The 23635-nt window shown below is 40.4% G+C and overlaps 1 protein-coding gene across 1 annotated transcript in view; it reads right to left on the bottom strand.

Annotated features, from left to right (window-relative positions):
* Nucleotides 1–23635, bottom strand: part of TRAPPC11 (trafficking protein particle complex 11) — a 60672-nt gene that overhangs the window by 10444 nt on the left and 26593 nt on the right. The window contains exons 18-26 of the mRNA XM_033215774.1: nucleotides 22850–22980; nucleotides 17754–17909; nucleotides 16060–16247; nucleotides 15462–15610; nucleotides 15161–15282; nucleotides 14474–14593; nucleotides 11599–11664; nucleotides 11332–11488; nucleotides 1690–1801 (exon numbers count right to left, since the gene is read on the bottom strand). Of these exons, the coding sequence (XP_033071665.1) occupies nucleotides 1690–1801; nucleotides 11332–11488; nucleotides 11599–11664; nucleotides 14474–14593; nucleotides 15161–15282; nucleotides 15462–15610; nucleotides 16060–16247; nucleotides 17754–17909; nucleotides 22850–22980 (1201 nt within the window). The remainder of the gene's footprint in view (nucleotides 1–1689; nucleotides 1802–11331; nucleotides 11489–11598; nucleotides 11665–14473; nucleotides 14594–15160; nucleotides 15283–15461; nucleotides 15611–16059; nucleotides 16248–17753; nucleotides 17910–22849; nucleotides 22981–23635) is intronic.

Raw genomic sequence — 23635 nt, 5'->3', positions numbered from 1 at the left:
AACTAATATCTTCTGCCAGGTGCGGTGGCTCACACCTGTAATCTCAGCACTTTGGGAGGCTGAGGCAGGTGGATCTCAGCACTTTGGGAGGCTGAGGTCAGGAGATCGGGACCATCCTGGCTAACACACTGAAACCCCATCTCCACTGAAAATACGAAAAATTAGCCAGGTGTGGTAGTGGGCCCTTGTAGTCCCAGCTACTAGGGAGGCTGAGGCAGGAGAATGGCATGAACTGGGAAGTGGGGCTTGCAGTAAGCAGAGATTGCTCCCACTGCACTCCAGCCTGGGTGACACAGTGACACTCCGTCTCACAAAAAAACAAAAAACAAAAAACAAAAAAACAAAAAGAACTACTTGCCGGGCACGGTGGCTCACACCTGTAACCCCAGCACTTTGGGAGGCCGAGGCGGGTGGATCACGAGGTCAGGAGATCGAGACCATCCTGGCTAACACAGTGAAACCCTGTCTCTACTAAAAATACAAAAAATTAGCCAGGCGTGGTGGTGGGCGCCTGTAGTCCCAGCTACGCAGGAGGCTGGGGCAGGAGAATGGCGTGAACCCAGGAGGCGGAGCTTGCAGTGAGCCCAGATCACGCCACTGCACTCCAGCCTGGGTGACAGAGCGAGACTCTGTCTCAAAAAAAAAAAAAACTAGTATCTTCTGACTCTTTTCTCATTTTATTCTGTTTTAAAATTTCTGAAAATAAGCCACACCAAGAGAATACACATGAATATCATGTATCTACTTCCCAGTCTAAGAAAGAAATTACAATGATACAACTGAATCTTCCTGCAGAGCTGCTTGTATCCCCCTACCCCAAAGGTAACCCCTATCCTGAATTGGGTATTTATCATTTCTATGTATTTTATACTTTTCCAAATTATGTATGTAGTCCTAAGAAATATATAGCATGTTTTTCAAAGTCATATACATGCAATTTATTCATATTTCCATCAGTAGCTTGCTTTGTTCACTTTACCTTAAGATGTTGATGGTGTAGCTCTGGTCCACTCATGTCATTGATATATAGTATTCCACTGTACGAATGTGCCACAATTTATTCTCTTTTCTATTGATGGGCATTTACCTTTTGTTTTTTTCCCCCCATTTTTTTCCTATTACAATTGATGCTGCTATGAACTTTTTTTTTTTTAAAACAGGGTCTCGCTCTGTTGCCCAGGCTAGAGTGCAGTGGCACAATCTCAGCTCACTGAAACCTCCACTTTTTGGGCTCAAGTCATCCTCCCAACCTCAGCCTCCTGAGTAGCTGGGACTACAGGTGTGCATCAACAAGCCCGGCTAATTTTTGTATTTTTTGTAGAGACAGGGTTTCGCCACGTTGCCCAGGCTGGTCTCGAACTCCTGAGCTCCAGCGATCCTCCCACCTAGGTCTATGAAAGTGCTGGGATTACAGGTGTGAGCCACTGTGCCCAGCCCATGCACATTCTTATACATACACCCTTTGTGTACAGATTTAGTTTGGCTAAAATTTCAATAGCATATAAGTCACAAATTGTGACAAGCACAAACTCAGGTTTAATTATCTTTTTCAGCTTTGTGTTCATATCCACGTGACTTCTGCTCTTCAGAATGACAGAAACTCTCAAATATTAAGTGACAAAGATGAAAAAGAAAGGTATCAGAATAACAAAGACATTGAAGAAAAGACAGGATTGACATAATTTTTACCTTTTCCAAGAGATAATATAATGCCCGGTTGCTACTCCACCTTCCACATTTCCAAGAGATGGGCATCGAAGACAAAAGCATTCACTAGCACTCTCTCCAGTCTGTAAGACAACTACAGGGAAGAGCTTTTTACTCTTTAGGCAACGGTTTCATCTATGAAAGGAGAGTTTCACATCCAAGCAACAAAGAAAGAACATCTCACCCACTATATATTATTTGTAGAGACTTAGAAAGTAGGGCTCAGAGATGTTAAATGACTTTTTCAAGGTCACAAAGTTCACTGTTTTTGCTAACGTATCAATATTCCATCACAATAAAATCCAATAAGGCATCTGTGTATCTGCGAGAAAGTCCTAAGGAAACTAATAAATGTGAAAAGCTTTGAGACAGACTCAATATTTTATGGTGATTGTTTTTCTTTTTCCAGATTATTTCATGCCTCCAAAGTAAACACTTTGGGGTAGAGAAAAAGAAAACAGAAAACTTCAGTTACTCTTTTTTTTTTTTTTTTTTTTTTTTATTATACTTTAAGTTCTAGGGTACATGTGCATGACGTTTATATCATGTATAACTCCCCAATGCAATCCCTCCCTCCTCCCCCCTCCCCATGATAGGCCCCAGTGTGTGATGTTCCCCTTCCCGAGTCCAAGTGATCTCATTGTTCAGTTCCCACCTATGAGTGAGAACATGCGGTGTTTGGTTTCTCTTCTTGTGATAGTTTGCTAAGAATGATGGTTTCCAGCTGCATCCATGTCCCTACAAAGGACGCAAACTCATCCTTTTTGATGGCTGCATAGTATTCCATGGTGTATATGTGCCACATTTTCTTAATCCAGTCTGTCACAGATGGACATTTGGGTTGATTCCAAGTCTTTGCTATTGTGAATAGTGCCGCAATAAACAAACGTGTGCATGTGTCTTTGTAGTAGAGTAATTTATAATCCTTTGGGTATATACCCAGTAGTGGGATGGCTGGGTCATATGGTACATCTAGTTCTAGATCCTTGAGGAATCGCCATACTGTTTTCCATAATGGTTGAACTAGTTTACAATCCCACCAACAGTGTAAAAGTGTTCCTATTTCTCCACATCCTCTCCAACACCTGTTGTTTCCTGACTTCTTAATGATTGCCATTCTAACTGGTGTGAGATGGTATCTCATTGTGGTTTTGATTTGCATTTCTCTGATGGCCAGTGATGATGAGCATTTTTTCATGTGTCTGTTGGTTGTATGGATGTCTTCTTTTGAGAAATGTCTGTTCATATCCTTTCCCCACTTTTTGATGGGGTTGTTTGCTTTTTTCTTGTATATTTGTTTGAGTTCTTGGTAGATTCTGGATATTAGCCCTTTGTCAGATGAGTAGGTTGCAAAAATTTTTTCCCATTCTGTAGGTTGCCTGTTCACTCTGATGGTAGTTTCTTTGGCTGTGCAAAAGCTCTTTAGTTTAATTAGATCCCATGTGTCAATTTTGCTTTTGCTGCCGTTGCTTTTGGTGTTTTAGACATGAAGTCCTTGCCCATGCCTATGTCCTGAATGGTACTACCTAGATTTTCTTCTAGGGTTTTTATGGTATTAGGCCTAACATTTAAGTCTCTAATCCATCTTGAATTAATTTTCGTATAAGGGGTAAGGAAAGGATCCAGTTTCAGCTTTCTACTTATGGCTAGCCAATTTTCCCAGCACCATTTATTAAATAGGGAATCCTTTCCCCATTTCTTGTTTCTCTCAGGTTTGTCAAAGATCAGATGGCTGTAGATGTGTGGTATTATTTCTGAGGACTCTGTTCTGTTCCATTGGTCTATATCTCTGTTGTGGTACCAGTACCATGCTGTTTTGGTTACTGTAGCCTTGTAGTATAGTTTGAAGTCAGGTAGCGTGACGCCTCCAGCTTTGTCCTTTTGACTTAGGATTGTCTTGGCAATGCGGGCTCTTTTTTGGTTCCATATGAACTTTAAAGCCGTTTTTTCCAATTCTGTGAAGAAAGTCATTGGTAGCTTGATGGGGATGGCATTGAATCTATAAATCACCTTGGGCAGTATGGCCATTTTCACGATATTGATTCTTCCTATCCATGAGCATGGTATGTTCTTCCATTTGTTTGTGTCCTCTTTGATTTCACTGAGCAGTGGTTTGTAGTTCTCCTTGAAGAGGTCCTTTACATCCCTTGTAAGCTGGATTCCTAGGTATTTTATTCTCTTTGAAGCAATTGTGAATGGAAGTTGATTCCTGATTTGGCTCTCTGCTTGTCTGTTACTGGTGTATAAGAATGCTTGTGATTTTTGCACATTAATTTTGTATCCTGAGACTTTGCTGAAGTTGCTTATCAGCTTAAGGAGATTTTGGGCTGAGACAATGGGGTTTTCTAAATATACAATCATGTCATCTGCAAACAGGGACAATTTGACTTCTTCTTTTCCGAACTGGATACCCTTGATTTCTTTCTCTTGCCTGATTGCCCTAGCCAGAACTTCCAACACTATGTTGAATAGGAGTGGTGAGAGAGGGCATCCCTGTCTTGTGCCAGTTTTCAAAGGGAATTTTTCCAGTTTTTGCCCATTCAGTATGATATTAGCTGTGGGTTTGTCATAAATAGCTCTTATTATTTTGAGGTACGTTCCATCAATACCAAATTTATTGAGCGTTTTTAGCATAAAGGGCTGTTGAATTTTGTCAAAAGCCTTTTCTGCATCTATTGAGATAATCATGTGGTTCTTGTCTTTGGTTCTGTTTATATGCTGGATTACGTTTATTGATTTGCGAATGTTGAACCAGCCTTGCATCCCAGGGATGAAGCCCACTTGATCATGGTGGATAAGCTTTTTGATGTGCTGCTGAATCCGGTTTGCCAGTATTTTATTGAGGATTTTTGCATCGATGTTCATCAAGGATATTGGTCTAAAATTCTCTCTTTTTGTTGTGTCTCTGCCAGGCTTTGGTATCAGGATGATGTTGGCCTCATAAAAAGAGTTAGGGAGGATTCCCTCTTTTTCTATTGATTGAAATAGTTTCAGAAGGAATGGTACCAGCTCCACCTTGTACCTCTGGTAGAATTCAGCTGTGAATCCATCTGGTCCTGGACTTTTTTTGGTGGGTAGGCTATTAATTGTTGCCTCAATTTCAGAGCCTGCTATTGGTCTATTCAGGGATTCAACTTCTTCCTGGTTTAGTCTTGGGAGAGTGTAAGTGTCCAGGAAATTATCCATTTCTTCTAGATTTTCTAGTTGATTTGCGTAGAGGTGTTTATAGTATTCTCTGATGGTAGTTTGTATTTCTGTGGGGTCGGTGGTGATATCCCCTTTATCATTTTTTATTGCGTCTATTTGATTCCTCTCTCTTTTCTTCTTTATTAGTCTAGCTAGCGGTCTGTCAATTTTGTTGATCTTTTCAAAAAACCAACTCCTGGATTCATTGATTTTTTGGAGGGTTTTTTGTGTCTCTATCTCCTTCAGTTCTGCTCTGATCTTAGTTATTTCTTGCCTTCTGCTAGCTTTTGAATGTGTTTGCTCTTGCCTCTCTAGTTCTTTTAATTGTGATGTTAGAGTGTCAATTTTAGATCTCTCCTGCTTTCTCTTGTGGGCATTTAGTGCTATAAATTTCCCTCTACACACTGCTTTAAATGTGTCCCAGAGATTCTGGTATGTTGTATCTTTGTTCTCATTGGTTTCAAAGAACATCTTTATTTCTGCTTTCATTTCGTTATGTACCCAGTAGTCATTCAGGAGCAGGTTGTTCAGTTTCCATGTAGTTGAGCGGTTTGGATTGAGTTTCTTAGTCCTGAGTTCTAGTTTGATTGCACTGTGGTCTGAGAGACAGTTTGTTATAATTTCTGTTCTTGTACATTTGCTGAGGAGTGCTTTACTTCCAATTATGTGGTCAATTTTGGAATAAGTGCGATGTGGTGCTGAGAAGAATGTATATTCTGTTGATTTGGGGTGGAGAGTTCTATAGATGTCTATTAGGTCCGCTTGGTGCAGAGATGAGTTCAATTCCTGGATATCCTTGTTAACTTTCTGTCTCGTTGATCTGTCTAATGTTGACAGTGGAGTGTTGAAGTCTCCCATTATTATTGTATGGGAGTCTAAGTCTCTTTGTAGGTCTCTAAGGACTTGCTTTATGAATCTGGGTGCTCCTGTATTGGGTGCATATATATTTAGGAGAGTTAGCTCTTCCTGTTGAATTGATCCCTTTACCATGATGTAATGGCCTTCTTTGTCTCTTTTGATCTTTGATGGTTTAAAGTCTGTTTTATCAGAGACTAGGATTGCAACCCCTGCTTTTTTTTGTTCTCCATTTGCTTGGTAGATCTTCCTCCATCCCTTTATTTTGAGCCTATGTATGTCTCTGCATGTGAGATGGGTCTCCTGAATACAGCAGACTGATGGGTCTTGACTCTTGATCCAGTTTGCCAGTCTGTGTCTTTTAATTGGAGCATTTAGTCCATTGACATTTAAGGTTAATATTGTTATGTGTGAACTTGATCCTGTCATTATGATATTAACTGGTTATTTTGCTCGTTAGTTGATGCAGTTTCTTCCTAGCCTCGATGGTCTTTACATTTTGGCATGTTTTTGCAATGGCTGGTACCGCTTGTTCCTTTCCATGTTTAGTGCTTCCTTCAGGGTCTCTTGTAAGGCAGGCCTGGTGGTGAGAAAATCTCTAAGCATTTGCTTATCTGTAAAGGATTTTATTTCTCCTTCACTGATGAAGCTTAGTTTGGCTGGATATGAAATTCTGGGTTGAAAATTCTTTTCTTTAAGAACGGTGAATATTGGCCCCCACTCTCTTCTGGCTTGTAGAGTTTCTGCCGAGAGGTCTGCTGTTATTCTGATGGGCTTCCCTTTGTGGGTAACCCGACCTTTCTCTCTGGCCGCCCTTAAGATTTTTTCCTTCATTTCAACTTTGGTGAATCTGGCAATTATGTGTCTTGGAGTTGCTCTTCTGGAGGAGTATCTTTGTGGCGTTCTCTGTATTTCCTGAATTTGAATGTTGGCCTGCCCTACTAGGTTGGGGAAGTTCTCCTGGATGATATCCTGAAGAGTGTTTTCCAACTTGGTTCCATTTTCCCCCTCACTTTCAGGCACCCCAATCAGACGTAGATTTGGTCTTTTTACATAATCCCATACTTCTTGCAGGCTTTGTTCATTTCTTTTTCTTCTTTTTTCTTTTGGTTTCTCTTCTCGCTTCATTTCATTCATTTGATCCTCAATCGCTGATACTCTTTCTTCCAGTTGATCGAGTCGGTTACTGAAGCTTGTGCATTTGTCACGTATTTCTCGTGTCATGGTTTTCATCTCTGTCATTTCGTTTATGATCTTCTCTGCATTAATTAATCTAGCTGTCAATTCTTCCACTTTTTTTTCAAGATTTTTAGTTTCTTTGCGCTGGGTACGTAATTCCTCCTTTAGCTCTGAGAAGTTTGATGGAGTGAAGCCTTCTTCTCTCATCTCGTCAAAGTCATTCTCTGACCAGCTTTGATCCGTTGCTGGCGATGGGCTGCGCTCCTTTGCAGGGGGAGATGCGCTCTTATTTTTTGAATTTCCAGCTTTTCTGCCCTGCTTCTTCCCCATCTTTGTGGTTTTATCTGTCTCTGGACTTTGATGATGGTGACGTACGGATGGGGTTTTGGTATAGGTGTCCTTCCTGTTTGATAGTTTTCCGTCTGACAGTCAGAAGGACTGTCTGTTGGTCTGTTGGAGATTGCTTGAGGTCCACTCCAGACCCTGTTTGCCTGGGTATCAGCAGCAGAGGTTGCCGAAGATAGAATATTGCTGAACAGCGAGTGTACCTGTCTGATTCTTTCTTTGGAAGTTTCCTCTCAGGGGTGACGCCACCCTGTGAGGTGTGGGGTGTCAGACTGCCCCTAGTGGGGGATGTCTCCCAGCTAGGCTACTCAGGGGTCAGGGACCCACCTGAGCAGGCAGTCTGCCCGTTCTCGGATCTCAACCTCCGCCTTAGGAGATCCACGGCTCTCCCCAAAGCTGTCAGACAGAGTCGTTCGCGTCTGCCACGGCCCCGCTCTTTCCCCTAATGGGCTGCAGCTGTGCGCTGTCCGCAGCGGTAGAGTCTACAGAAACAGGCAGGCTTCTTTGAGTTGCTGTGAGCTCCACCCAGTTCGAGCTTCCCAGCGGCTTTGTTTACCTACTTAAGCCTCAGCAATGGCGGGCGCCCCTCCCCCAGCCTCGCTGCTGCCTTGCGGATAGATCGCCGCAGACGGCTGTGTTAGCAGTGAGGGAGGCTCCGTGGGCGTGGGACCCTCCCGGCCAGGTGTGGGATATATTCTCCTGGTGTGCCTGTTTCCTTAAAGCGCAGTATTGGGGTGGGAGTTACCCGATTTTCCAGGTGTTGTGTGTCTCAGTTCCCCTGGCTAGGAAAAAGGGATTCCTTCCCCCTTGTGCTTCCAGGTGAGGCGATGCCTCGCCCTGCTTCAGCTCTCGCTGGTTGGGCTGCAGCAGCTGACCAGCACCGATTGTCCGGCACTCCCTAGCGAGATGACCCCAGTACCTCAGTTGAAAACGCAGAAATCACCGGTCTTCTGTGTCGCTCGCGCTGGGAGTTGGAGACTGGAGCTGCTCCTATTCGGCCATCTTGCTCCGCCCCCCCCAGTTACTCTTAAAGTACTCAAAATACCATTCCAGAAAATTGTGGCTTTCTCTGAGTAAACACATACAGGTTGACCATCCCTAATCTAAAAATCTGAAACCAAAATGCTTCAAAATCTGAAATGCTTTGAGTGCCAACAAGACACGCAAAGGTTATTCCAAAAGGAAATGCATCCAGGTGTGGTGACTCACAATCTCACTTAGGGGAGCCAAGGCAGGAGGACTGCTTGAGCTCCAGGAGTTTGAGACCAGCCTGGGCAACACAGGGAGCCCTCGTCCCTATAGATAATTTTAAAAGTAGCCAGGTGTGGTGGTGTGCACCTGTGGTCCCAGCTACTTGGGAGGCTGAGGTGGGAGAATAGCTTGAGCCCAGGAGTCCAAGGCTACAGTGAGCCATGATCCTGCCACTGCACTCCAGCCCAGGTGACAGAGTGAGACCCTGGCTCCAAAATGAAAATAAATTTTTTTTTTTTAAAAGAGGAAATGTTCTTTAAAGCATTTCAGATTTCAGATTTTTAGATTAGGGATGCTCACCCACTAAGTATAATGCAAATATTCCAAAATCTGAAAAATCCAAAATCTGAAACACTTTTGCTACCAAGAATTTCAGGTAAGAGATACTCAGCCTATATTACTAATAGCATTCATACCACCTCAATATTGCCTCACATGGCTATTCACCTCTGTGCAAGAATGCTTTCCTCCTGCCAATTTTATAGTACATTCCCTGATGACAAGATAAGCACACATTCAAACCAAGTCTTCTCCACCTTTCAGCTCTTCAGAGCCTGCAATGTCTCACCTTTAAATGCAAGCAGGCAATAGTACTCATTTAATGGCAATTTTAGCAATCTGTGAGTGAAACTCCCAAGTAATAACAATAACAAAGGTTCTGAACATTAGGTTATTTTTAAGGTTTTCTAATGAAGAAGGTTGTGACAGATGAATGGAGTTCTGACTGTGGACAGATAACAGCAGTGAAAGGGAAAAAAGCTGGATCAACCTTTGCTTTAATTACTTTTAAATAATGTTAAGGACTTGGAAATGATATTGTAGCCCAGTGAATAAAATACATATCAATTGGTGCCTGTAGAGATCGCCTTTTAAAAAACCTGGGCCCTTCATATTAAACTCTACCAAAGTTCTCCTTCATTCTAAGAAGTTCAACAAAATGATCACAATGTTTATAAACAATTAACATTAGCGTCAATTTGTGAGAAAGAAGTGCTACACTGCTGGTTTTGAAGACAGGGGAAGGAGCCACATGCGGAGGAGTGCAGGTGGCCTCTAGAAGCTGGAGAAGGCAAAGAAACAGATTTTCCCTGAGAGCCTCCAGAAGGAACGCAACCACGCTGACACCTTGTTTTTTGGACTTCTAACCTGTAGAACTTTAATATAGTTGAATCTGTGTCATTTTAAGCCACTAACTTTGTGGTCATTTGTTACAGCAGCAGTAAGAAACTAATATATTGGAAGTTCAAGCCAGAGATTTAGTAAACACTTATTAGCTAAGTACTATGATGCTGGCGATATGAAGATGAATTAAGACACAGCTCAGGTTCTAAGGGAACACACAGTCTAGTAAGGGAGACATATTTACAAATAAGTAATTGCAATATAATGTAAGTGTTACAATGTAGGTATGTACAAAACACCATAGCCCTGCTTGGGAGGAACAAGAAGTTCAAGTTTACATGAGCCCTGAAGAGCTCATGAATCTCTCAGATTCAAGCCAGAGTTCAACAGCTTGAAAAAGATGAAGGTTTTGGACAAAAGTTCCAAATATATGTTCAAAAGCAGCTGGGGGCAATGTTGGAAGAATGCCCTAAGTTTGTCTTGGTTGAAAACTGGGAGAGAACAAAGCGCAATAAGCAGCCTCGGGGAGAGGCAGCTGGGAAGGTCAGCCAGAGCCTGACCAGGTGAGGTGCAGTGTGTCACAAACTCTAGTGGCAATATGAAAAGGCAGGCTATGGAAGAGAATGACTGCCAAGGAAGAAAACAGTTAAGGACCTACTTCTATAGACTAGGTGAAAGAAATGGTGAGGATGGCACTGAGAATGGAGATGAAAAGCTGGATTCAAAAAATGTACGGATGTGGGTGTGAAGGATGGATGTGTGTGTGAAGGAGTGTAGTTTTTTTCTGCAGTTTCCAGCTTGGATCAAGTGTACATACAACAACCCCTCCAACTGGACGAGGGAATGCAGCTTCTGTTGAGCTGTTAGAAAATGAGCACTGAGTTAAGATATTTCATATTTTCTCATATATATTACTTAGTTATTTCACATACATCATCCTCTTTGACTCTAAGAAGTGACGAAAGGAACCATCCAAGTTCACAAAAGAGCAAGTGGTAGGGCTGAGAACCGAATCCAGTTCAGCCTGACCCTAAAGCTCATTACTCCCAATTAGCACAATAAGGAAAAAGGGAAGGAGACAGAAAAACAAAGTAGGACAGAGACAATGATTTCCAAACACACAAGAGAAAACAAAGTTTCAAGGAGAGATGAAAAAAAACTCATGAAGACATTGTGAAAGCAAAAGATATTATTAGTACTTTTTGAAACCAGAAAGGTGTTGTCCTGGGTTTCAGTCAGTCTTACAAATTGTTTTACTTGGGTGACTCAGAAAATTTATCTCCTACTTTTCTATATTTTCCAAAGTTTCTTTAATAAATACCTTTTCTCATTTCAAATTATGAAAAACAGTAAACATTAAGAGTCAATGAGCAAAAATTTTTAAAAAATTCAAAAATGAAAAAAGAATTCTTTTGGTGAAGTGCATTTTCAAAGTATAACTTCCTTAGAGTAGGAAAAAAATCTGACCTTTTAAAATCAGGTATACTCAAGCAAATGGTATTATAAATGACACGAATTCCACCCTAATTCCATATGCATTTGCTTTCACGAGTGCAGGTCTCAAGTTCCCTCACTTAGAAAAAGCTAATTAACTCTTCCATTGCAAGATTACACACACACACACATACACACTCATGCACACATGCTGCTCCTGCTCTTTTAAGCGGTAATGAACCAAAGACTTACCATTGTCCACTTGAGACTCTAGCTGGTCCACTGTGGTCATGGATGGAGCAAGCTGGAGCTCACTGGAAACAATAGTGAGGGCCCAGGGTGAGGCACTTAAGAGGTCCGTCATCAACAGAAAGGGGATGTCAGCATAAACCCTTTCCAGGTGCTCAAACTGTCACAAATGAAGATAAAAGGTCTGTCGGGAATTACATTAATCCATTTTATCATTTCAGTCCATTTCTATAACCTAAATGATTTCTAGTTTGCCTTATAGAAACATACCTTGGTAGAAACAAATTTAACCGCAACATCAAATGGAAAGACTGTTTCAATTGTTACAGTTTCATCCTGCAAGAAAATGTAAAGGGCACATTCAATGGATTTTCTAAATCTTTTTATATAAAGTTTTAAAAAACACAATCTATCACTGATCAATAAATAACCCCAAATTATACATACTAAGAAGTAAAGGCCTTTCTTTTAGATAACATTTGTGTCGAAAGAACTGAGTACTGTTTTTTTTTTTTTTTGGAGACAGGCTCTCACTCTGGCAACCACGATGGAATACAGTGGCACCATCACAGATCACTGCAGCCTCGAACACGTGGGCTCAAGTGATCCTCCTGAGTAGCTGGGACTACAGGCACACACCACCATGCCCAGCTACCATATTTTATTTGTTTAGAGATGGGGTCTTGCTGTGTTGCTCAGACTAGTCTTGAACTCCTGACCTCAAATGATCCTCTTGCCTCAGAACCCCAAAGTGCTGGTATTAAAGCAGTGAACCACAGCACCCGGTTAATGTGTTTTCTTACACATTATTTATCTCTGGATCTAATGAAGTAGGCAGGGCGGGCATCATCACCATTTTACAGAGGAGGAATCAGATGTTCCAAAAAGCTAGGGTCTTCCTTTTGTCTAAGTTCTTACTACACCTCAACTCAAAATGACTAATAAGATAATAATAATGTAATGTTACAGACACTGCTATCATCACTATACATGTATTATATAATGTTCATAATCACACAAGGAAACAAGTGCTATTATGATTGCCACTTTAAGATGAGGTCACATAGCCGGAAGGTAACAAAGGCATAGAAGCAGAACTGTAATTGGCCATGGAGCCTACACTCTTAACCAACATGCTACATCTCCTTTCTAAAAGAGTCTGTTAGAAAAACAATGAGGGATGGGCATGGTGGCTCACATCTGTAATCCCAGCACTTTGGGAGGCTGAGGTGGGCACACTGCTTGAGATCAGGAGTTTGAGACCAGCCTGAGCAACATGGCACAACGCTGTCTCTACCAAAAATACAAAAAATTTGCTGAGTGTGGTGGTGCACACCCATAGTCCCAGTTACTCAGGAGGCTGAGATAGGAGGATTGCTTGAATCCAGGAGGTGGAGTTTGCAGTGAGCCAAGATCATGCCACTACACTCCAAGCTGGGCAACACAGTGAGACCTCATGTCAAAATTTTAAAAAAAGAGAAAATAAAATAAAATGGGGTTATTTCATCTTTCAAAACAAATAACACAACCTCTTGGTAAGAAACCTTTAAAAAAGGTCATACTGGTTAAAAGCTCAGGCTGTAATGCCAGACAGAGCCGAATTCTAATCCTGGCTCAATACATACTTACTAGCTCTGTGACCTTGAACCTAATGATGTGACCTTGGGAAAGTTATACAGGTTATCTGAAAAGCTTGGGGCCAGAAGTTTCTCCGATTTTTTGGATTTTGGAATATTTGGATTATACTTAACTGGTTGAGCATTCCAAATCCAAAATGCTCCTGGGAGCATTTCCTTTGAGTGTCATGCTGGCTCTCAGAAAGTTTCAGATTTTAGAAAATCTGAAAATCCAGAAAGTTCTGGATTTTGAATTTTCGGATTTGGGATGCTCAACTCATACAGTCTCTTTAAGTCCCAGTTTCATAATCCTCAGGGTTGTTAGAAAAACCAGATAAGACAATAGATATAATGTGCTGAGATTGGCACCCTTATCTCCTAAGTTACCATATAGGACTCTATGTATTATACCAGGCTATGAGGAATTTTCAACAGTACATTACATGCCTTCTTCTCTCCCACTTGGAAAATACTAACAATTTTGAGATGGTTTTCTTTCCCAATGACTTGTAAACAGCCCACAGCCCAGACTCTGTGCAGTAACAAAACTACAAATCCCCAAACTGCTAGGCCTTCTGCTCTGCTGGGTTGAGGACCCAATTCCTAAGAGAAAACTAAGACAACATTACTGTCAGGACCAAGAAGATACTAAGTATCATAATGTTCTATTAAGGAAAGAGAACATAAACATTATATACAGCACAGTTAAATCTATTTAGAAACACAGCCTGTTCAAAATCTCTAGAAACAGAAAAGAGACCAAAAAGAAATACAAAGACTTAGCAGTTGCCTTCGAGTTGTGAACTGTAACTGTGATCGTTTGTATTTTCACTTTTATGTGCACTTACCAAAAACAATTTTTACCAGTATTTTTTAATAACAGAAAAATGTTTTTCAAAGGGAGACCTCCTTTTCTCCAGAACCTTCTATATATAAGTCAACTTTACAGATTTTATCTCATGTGTGATTTGCTTGAGATCTCAAATCTGTTGATCCTCTATATGAAAAGCCATATAGGCCAGGCACAGTGGCTCACGCCTGTAATCCCAGCACTTTGGGAGGCCAAGGTGGACAGATCACCTGAGATTGGGAGTTCAAGACTAGCCTGACCAACATGGAGAAACCCCATCTCTACTAAAAATCCAAAAAATTAGCTGGGTGTGGTGCTGCATGCCTGTAATCCCAGCTACTCGGGAGGCTGAGGCAGGAGAATCGCTTGAACCCGGGTGGTGGAGGTCGCAGTGAGCCGAGATCGTGCCATTGCACTCCAGCCTGGGCAACAAGGGCAAAACTCCGTCTCAAAAAAAAAAAAAAAAAAAAAAGCCACATAAGCCAATTTTCTGTTTAATGTTTGAGCAGTGAATGCCAGCCTCAACAAAACTCAACATAAGTGATTTTTTAAAAAGTTTAATTAAAATTTATAACAGACTATAAGCACCCAAGCTGCTTATTTTATAGTTACACTAAAATAACACAGAATGGGACTACTCCACATACGACGCTTCATAAAGTAGTTATAAAAAAATTACCTTGTGGCACTTGCAAACAATTTCTTTTTCTTCAGCCGTTGTATTGATCAGATAAGAAACATATACAAGAAACATTCTCGAACCCACTGTTCCACAGCGAACATACAACATTTTTTCCAGCTGTAACAAAATAAATGTTGTAATTTAATATTTAATTTTACAGATATTTCCTCTTGATACATATTCTAGGATAGTGTGCCCACCTTCTAGAGTTTATCTATACCAACTGGCTAAATTCCTTATCACTTTTACAGAACGTTACAATGTAACTGACCAAAGCCGCCACTGTAGAAGAGCCCTCTGATTACACTCCGGCCACAGCGTAAGGGTGGGATCATTACTACTGCATCTTTTAGAAATTATTACTCTCAACTTCCAAAACATTTTTGTATCTAGTTTGGAAGCAGAAGTTGACTGAGAAGTTACTGCACTAAGTTACAAACAATGGTTATTTTATTACCCAACTAATTCATGTTAAGCATGTTTTCTAAACTCCCTTGCAGAAAAACTGCTTAAGACATTTTACACATTTAAGTATGTAAAATGTGTATGAAATGTTCATTAGTTAAATCACTTTTTCAGTCTGAGAATATGCTGTTAAAATGCTCTGAACTGTTAAAAACTCACTATATATTTAAAACTACAAACTAATCGATTTCCTCTTCAATCCCAGTTGACCAAGTTTACCTGTTCCCCTGGATGTAAGTCTCCAACAGGAATGTCAGTGAGTAAAGCTGGGTAGGATTCATCGCACAGTTCTGTTCCATGAAGAGTCACGTGAGTTTTCTGAGTTAAATTGGCATCCTGTCCTAAAAGAGTTAATAGTGGTTCTTCAAAACAAAGAATTCAAACATTATCCCAATAATCAATACTGTGTGAAGAGCACTATGCCATACCTTCTTTTAAACAAGAGTCCTAGAGTTGACATCACTGATGCTTACTTAATGTTGGATTAATACTGATCAAACTTACAAAAAGGAATGCTTACCTGGTTTTAAGCCAGCGGTGAGCTTCACATCTCTGATTTGGGTCTTTTCATGGGATTGAACAGTCACCACCAAACAATACATTTCATTAGTCAGAGCAGGGGGCTCGTGTCGCAGATGTACAGAAATGTTTGGAACTCTGGAAATGATCCTTTGAAAAGAAACTTTAGCTAAGTAACTGATTAAAAAAAAAAAAAGCAAATAAATTATTTAAATAAAGTATTTAAAAGAAATAAGAGGCTGGGTGTGGAGGCTCAGGCCTGTAATCCCAGCAGTTTGGGAGGCTGAGGCAGGAGGATCGTCTGAGCCTAGGAGTTTGAAACAAGCCTGGGCAGCATAGTAAGACCCTGATCTCCAGAAAAAATACAAAAATTAGTCAGGCATGGTGGCACCTGGCTGTAGTCCCAACTACTGGGGAAGGCAAGGGTGGCACCTGCGGTGGGAGGATCGTTTGAGCTCAAGTGGTCAAGGCTATAGTGAGTCATGATCACACCACTGCACTGCAGCCGGGGCAAGAGAGAGACTCTGCCTCCAAAAAAAAAAAATAGCTAAAGAAATAAGAGGGTGATCTTTAATACCAGCTTAGCAAAGCAGACTCACATCGTGCTTGCCTGAATTATAATGCTGTCCCAGTGAACTTCATTGTCAGGTAGCTTAGGTCGCCTTTTGAAAGACCGAGCTGCCTGTAAGGCTTCTTGGGAGGAAGCAGCATCTCCTCCTCCTCCCTGCCAATTTAAAACCACACATCTTCCCGTCTCATTGCCCAGAGCAAGATCCACTGAAGTAATCTAAAAAAAAAAAGTGTCAGAAATGCCATCTCGTATGTGCTTGTCACCATCCCCTCTCACCAAAATTACATCGTCGACGGCTAGACCATGGAGTTCATCTAGAGACCCCAGTGTGACAGAAGTCAGAACACCTGCTATTAAGGTATTACTCGGGCTGGGACAGAGACTAACTGCGCTCTGGGTTCCAACTTTAAACAGATTTCACCTTTAAAACAGAGACAATAACCTGACTTTCTACTGAGAGGCTGATTGTACAGTAGTGTTATGATTTTAGCATCTGGCATAGTCCCTGATGTAACGAATGCTCAATTAGGGGTTGCTGAATGAAATAAATATTGTGATGGCTATGGATACATTATAACCTAATTTCTGATTCCACAAATATTTTTCCTGAAAATATTTATAGTATTAGCAATAAAATGCTTTATTAATTGAATACATGTTCTATTCAACTAAAACCATTAACAAAAGGACTCAAAATAGGCTTACTCACTATAATTTATGTCTGGTAAGTTTCCTTCGGCATGAAAAAATCAAATATGCAATTAGGGCATTTAGTCAAAATCATGAAGTTTTTTTTTTTTTTTTAATGAATAAGCAAACAATTCTGGATACTGGTGAATAATAAAATCAACATGTTCACAGAAACTGTTATGGGAACATTGGTAGTACAACTTTATAAACCATTTATCTTAGCAATGGTACCAAGTTTAGATTAGCTAACTAACCATTCCCATTCAAGTCATGAAAAACAAGCACTTAATGAGTGCTTACTGTGTGCTAATCACTATTCCAAGCAAGTTACATTAACTAGCTGATTTAATCCTCATGAAATCCTAAGAGATTAGTACTCTTAAGATCCCCATTTTACAGATGAATACACTGAGAAGACACAAAGAAGCTAATTAACTGCCCAGGGCCACAAGCTAGTAAGCTAGAGAGCTGCAATTTAAACCCATACAGTTTGGCTCCAGAGTTTATGCTCAATAAAGGTATTACCTAGATCCTATATTTCTAAAAGGCATTTCAATTATCTATACTATATCAATCTTTAAAATATATATGCTCATTTTTCTTTAAGAATATGTACTCAGTAATGTTTAAACATCAAAAGATATTCAGTCTGAATAACATAAAAAATATATTTGCTATATTACATAATATACATTGTTTAAAACTCCTTAACTATGTAGTCATTAAAAAACAAGATTGGTTTACGTACTAACAAGAAATAATATCTAGTATACACTATCAAGTGATAAAAGCCAGCTACAGTTTATTACATATATTCTCAATTTTTTAACTGAAAAAAAATTTATACCACAAATAGTTCACAGAAAAATGTCTGGAAGGAAACCTCCCAAACTATTATGAATGGTTTCCTTTAGGAAGTCCAGGTAGAAGATTTTCATTTTTTACTTAATAAGCTTTTGTATTATTTAAAATATTCTGATATAAACATACTTTTATTATTAAAAATATTTTTAAACAAATTTCATAACTAACCTCAATTTTCTTTCCCACATCTTCAGTTTTCGCAACAAACTTAAATAACAGTTTTCTTGTTTTACCAGGAACTAGGCACATCTTTCCTTGAGTTAGATTTTCTAAAACTTCATTTGCTTTGGATGCTTCTTCTATTACACAGAACTGGTTGTATTCCTGAAAGAGGTAAAGAGAGGTCATCAAATGTCAGATGTTTGCTAACACTAAATGCCAAGTGCTTTGGAGCTCATTTAGTTTTAACTCCACAAACACTGAAGCATTATGAAGGGTTACTAATAAAAGGAAGTATTTTTATGCCAAATAGAGGCACTTATCCACTCACTACTGCCATAATAAAACAATTCACTACACATGAACTGCTTTTTGAAAATATTTAGATACCTCTCTCCCAGAGAAACAGTTTGTTCTTTGTTGTGCTGGACACTACTGCTTATCACCTCCTTTTCTTGAAGAGCCTTTTTTTACTTGGCTTCTGTGATGCTATAATCTTTAGGGTTTCTCGTCCCGCTTAGTTACTTCCTGTTTTTCCCACCTGGAGTGCAGTGGCATGATCTCGGCTCACTGCAGCCTCAAACTTTTGGACCCAAGGGATAGTCCCACCTCAGTCTCGAAACTAGGTGGGACCATGGGCATGTACCATCACACTTGACTAATTTTTCTATTTTTTGTAGAGATGGGGTCTCACTATGTTGCCCAGGCTGGTTTCAAACTTCCTGGGCTCAAGTGATCCTCCTGCCTCAGCCTCCAAAAGTGTTGGGATTACAGGCGTGAGCCACCAAGCCCAGCCCCATTCCTTTGCTTTCTTTCAGGTCTTCATTTCTCTCTACGTTCACTTCATTGGAAAATGTATTTGTTTCCACATACACTACATCATTGTTGCTAGTATCTCTCACATACAGTTGTCCTATTCTGTCTTATTTCCTTAATTACAAGCTTATATCCACAACTGTCTAGAGGACATGTCCACTACCACCTGAAACTCAGCATGTCCCAAAGTGAATGTGCATCTGCCTTCCCAGAAGAGAACAATCCTCATAGATGAGTGAAGGAAGACATCGTTCATGTTTCTATCTATGGAATCACCATTCTCACCTGTTCAATAAATATCAAGACCTTTCCAAGAGCCATCTTCAATCCCAGCATATAAATTACCTTCATAGAAACTCTTACACAGTTCAAGTTTTATACTTTCCCACTAATTTTCATTTCTATTCCATGCTTATAAAACCTACTATACTTTTTTTCTTATGGTTTATATTGTGAATTTCTTTTCTTTTAAGACAGAGTCTCACTCCATCGCCCAGGCTAGAAATGCAGTGGCACAATTTCAGCTCACTACAACCTCCAACTCCCAGGTTCAAGCAATTCTCATGCCTCAGCCTCCCAAGTAGCTGAGACTACAGGCACCCACCACCAAGCCCAGCTAATTTTTGTACTTTTAGTAGAGATGGAGTTTCACCATGTTGGCCAGGCTGGTCTTGAACTCCTGACCTCCAGTGATCCGCCCACCTTGGCCTCCCAAAGTGCTGGGATTATAGGCATATGCCACTGTGCCTGGCCTGTATTTTGAATTTCAAATAAGATATATTCAGAATATAATCTAAACTTTAAAACTAATCGCTTTATATTCCATTTTAGCATTTTTATTAGTTTTTAATTATAGAAGTTTATGTTTTTTGTTAAAAAAAAAAAAAGGAAAGAAAAGAAATGAAATAGTAGGCTATTAAGGGAAAAGTAAAATAAGAGTCCCCATACTTCACTTGAGCCCAGGAGTTTGAGGCTGAGATGAGCTATGATCACATCACTGCACTCCAGCTTGCGCAAAAGAGTATCTTTTTTTAATAAAAAAAAAAAAGAGTCCTTGTTTTGACCCTCTAATTTCATAACGAACAAAACAAACGAACACACACAAAAAAACCTCTGCCCTTCTTCCCTTGTGGAGCTTAGATTCTAGTAAGGAAAACAGGTAATTTACCAAATAATCACACAGACAACGGTGAAACCACAGTGTGATTAGTACTACTAAGGCTATGAGAGCCTGGCTAAGTGATTCACTCATGTAAGTCAGGGGAGGCTTCCTTGAAGAAGTGATGCTTTTAAGTGAGAAAAGGCAAGGAGGAATGAACTAGTCATCCTATCCCCACTTTTCAGCCACTCTATGTACTCGGCAATGCAGATTTATCTATTTTTAAATGCCTCTTGTATCCCTAAATCTCCATGCCCAACACCAGCATCCTAATTCCAATACTTGTACTTTTGTACGTGGATTAATATAAAGAGCCTCTATTTGGCTTCCATGATATTGTTTCTATTTTGCTACTAGAATAAAGTTTCTTAAAACTTTAAGAATAAATTTCATGCTCTTGCTTTAAAATTCTGAAACTGGGCCAGGCATGATGGCTCACACTTATAATCCCAGCACTTTGGGAGGCTGAAGTGGGTGGGCTCCTTCAGCCCAGGAGTTCGAGACCAGCCTGGGCAAAAGTGCAACACCCCATCTCTATTAAAAAAAAAAAAAATACAAAAATTAGCTGCGCATGGTGGCATGTGCCTGTAGTCCCAGCTCCTCAGAGGAGGCTGGGGTGGGAGGATCACTTGAGCCTGGGAGAGTAAGGCTGCAGTAAGTCAAGATGGAGCCACTGCACTCTGCCTGGGAGATAGAGTGCGGCCTGGTCTCAAAAAAAAAAAAAACAAAAAAAACAAAAAACAAAAAACAAAAAACCACACACACACACACACACAATAAAATAAAATTCTCAAACTGATTAGAGGAAATCCCTGGGTAAGGGTCTGAAGTTGAATAAAACATACTGATCTTCAGGTGACCCAGCTTCATTTAATCATTTATATTAGAGATATTTTTCATTGCTTATGAATCAAATTCTAGTAAAACAGATAACATCGTTTCTCTATCACCATCCAATAAATAAAACACAGATAAAAGAATGAATAAATCTTGAGAGACATCTGTTTGCTAGCCTATCCCCGCTTAACTCTTCAAGGTTCCTTTAAGCCACCTGGCCTCATTTCCCATACTCAGCATTATAAACCCTCTGATCTAGTGAGTTTGACTTCACCAGAAACACAGATTGTGCACTTCTGTTTCCATGCAGTGTTTTCTCACTGCCAAACATGTTCTCCCCTCCCATCTTTTGGACCTACTGTAATTTCATCTTCATTCTTGGAACTCCCTCCCTTTTCTCCAGCATGCGCACCACAGCTGTACTTCTTCCTCGCCTATACAACGCCATTTAGTCTTCATTACCTACTTGGACAATCTTTGATTCTGTCCTGGCCCTTGTCCCCAAAATGCCTACATTTTAATGAGGTCGACATATGCTATACTCAGATTCAGCATGTTAAGAATATCGTAACTCTCAATAAATGCTTGTTGGTGAAAGACTCACTATACTTTCTGGGTAATCAAAAGATGATTATCTACTAAATGAGATAATAACACAGTTGTAATGAAGTACTTGACAATATACTATATAATGCTTCAAATATATTCAAATGCAGGAAATATGATACGATCCCAATTCTGCAAGAAGAAAAGTTGCTTATATATTCGTGCCCAGAAAATGTCTAGGTTATTCAAGAAGTTAACATAGAGGGTGTGTGGGAGAATGGAGTGGAAAGAAGACACACATTTACTTTTCACATTATATCCATCTATTCCATTTCAATTTTTTAAATATCAAACATAAATTAGTTTTATAACCATAAACTAGTAACATTAACTAATAATGCAGAAGTAGAATATAAACCAAATTATTTTTTAAATTTTATTCATAGGCCGGGCGCGGTGGGGCTCAAGCCTGTAATCCCAGCACTTTGGGAGGCCGAGACGGGCGGATCACAAGGTCAGGAGATCGAGACCATCCTGGCGAACACGGTGAAACCCCATCTCTACTAAAAAAAAAAAAAAAATACAAAAAACCAGCTGGGGGAGAAGATGGGCGCTTGTAGTCCCAGCTACTCAGGAGGCTGAGGCAGGAGAATGGCATAAACCTGGGAGGCGGAGCTTGCAGTGAGCTGAGATCCAGCTACTACACTCCAGCCTGGGCGGCAGAGCGAGACTCCATCTCAAAAAAAAAAAAAAAAAAAAAAAATTTTATTCATTCTGAACATAACTTATTTGGAATTCAAGTATACATTATAAAAAAAATAAGGCCAGATGTGATGCCTCACACCTGTAATCCTAACACTTTGGGAGGCTGAAGTTGGTGGATCACTGGAGCCCAGGAGTTTGAGACCAGCCTGGGCAACATGGCGAAACCCTGTCTCTACAAAAAATACAAAAATTAGCTGGACATGGGGCAGGTGCCTGTAGTTCCAGCTACTTAGGGGGCTGAGGTGGCAGGATCTCTTGAGTCCAAAAGGTTGAGGCTACAGTGAGCTATGATTGTACCAATGCGCTCTAGCCTGGGCAACAGCGCGAGACCCCGTTTCAAAAAAGACAAAATTAAAAAGTATATATATATACATATACTGTGTGGGTACATATATACACACACAAACACAGAGAATTCTTAGACTTCATAAACATAGAATGAAAACAAAAATTGGAGTAAGCAAAATGTAAACTTGGATTGCTAGAAGTTTAGAAATATATGTGTGTGTGTGTGTGTGTGTGTGTGTGTGTATATATAAATTATTATTTTTGAGACAGAGTCTCGCTCTGTAGCCCAGGCTGGAGTGCAGCAGCACGATTTCAGCTCACTGTAAGCTCCGCCTTCCGAGTTCAAGTGATTCTCCTGCCTCAGCCTCCCAAGTAGCTGGGACTAGAGGCACGTGCCACCATGCCCAGATAATTTTTTTGTATTTTTAGTAGAGATGGGGTTTCACCATGTTGACCAGGATGGTCTCGATCTCTTGACCTTGTGATCTGCCCACCTCGGCCTCCCAAAGTGCTGGGATTACAGGCATGAGCCACCATGCCCGGCCCTAGAAATATATTTTTAAATAGACCTTATCAAAGTTCATTTGTTACTATGAAACCATCAGACATAAAATTCACTAAGCTCATTTTATTTAGGTTAACACAAGCTTCAATAAGATAAACGTGGTAAAAACACATGAAACGGCACCATTACCTGGTTATTAAAGCTGACACAGAGCTTGGAAAACCTAATGGGATGTGGACAATCAGCCTTCAGATAAATATCAAACTCAACGGGAACATCAACATGAAAACTTGGGGCATGAAACTTGGCTTTGCATTGTACTAGAAATAAAACACAAGGGCTGCGTTATGCACAACCAGATACCCATGACCCACAACATCCTGTCAACCAAATTCATTCTTCAGAAAGATACATCTGCACTGACCATTCTTACTGACTTCTGCACTTAAGGCATTTCAAGAGACAAATGAGCTCTTTTTATTATAAAAATAAAATTTAGGCTGAGCGCAGTGGCTCACGCCTGTAATCCCAGCACTTTGGGAGGCCAAGGCAGGCGATCTCTTGAGGTCAGGAGTTTGAGAGCAGCCTGGCCAACATGGTGAAACCTTGTCTCTACTAAAAATACAAAAATTAGCTGGGCGTGGTAGTGTACACCTATAATCCCAACTACTAGGGAGGCTGAGGCAGGACAATCACTTGAACCTAGGAGGTGGAGGTTGTGGTAAACCAAGGTCACACCACTGCCCTCCAGCCTGGGCGACAGAGCGAGACTCTATCTCAAAAAGAATAATAAATAGGCCAGGTGTGGTGGCTCATGCCTGTAATCCCAGCACTTTGGGAGGCTCAGGCGGGCAGATCACCCAAGGTCAGAAGTTCAAGACCAGCCTGGCCAACATGGTGAAACCCCACCTCTGCTAAAAATACAAAAATTATCTGGGCATGGTAGTGCACGCCTGTAAGTAATCCCAGCTAGTC

This window comes from Trachypithecus francoisi, unplaced genomic scaffold (genome assembly GCF_009764315.1).
Source record: "Trachypithecus francoisi isolate TF-2019V2 unplaced genomic scaffold, Tfra_2.0 Lachesis_group1, whole genome shotgun sequence".
NCBI classification, from domain to species: domain Eukaryota; kingdom Metazoa; phylum Chordata; class Mammalia; order Primates; family Cercopithecidae; genus Trachypithecus; species Trachypithecus francoisi.
This window is presented reverse-complemented; position numbering and strand designations above follow the sequence as displayed.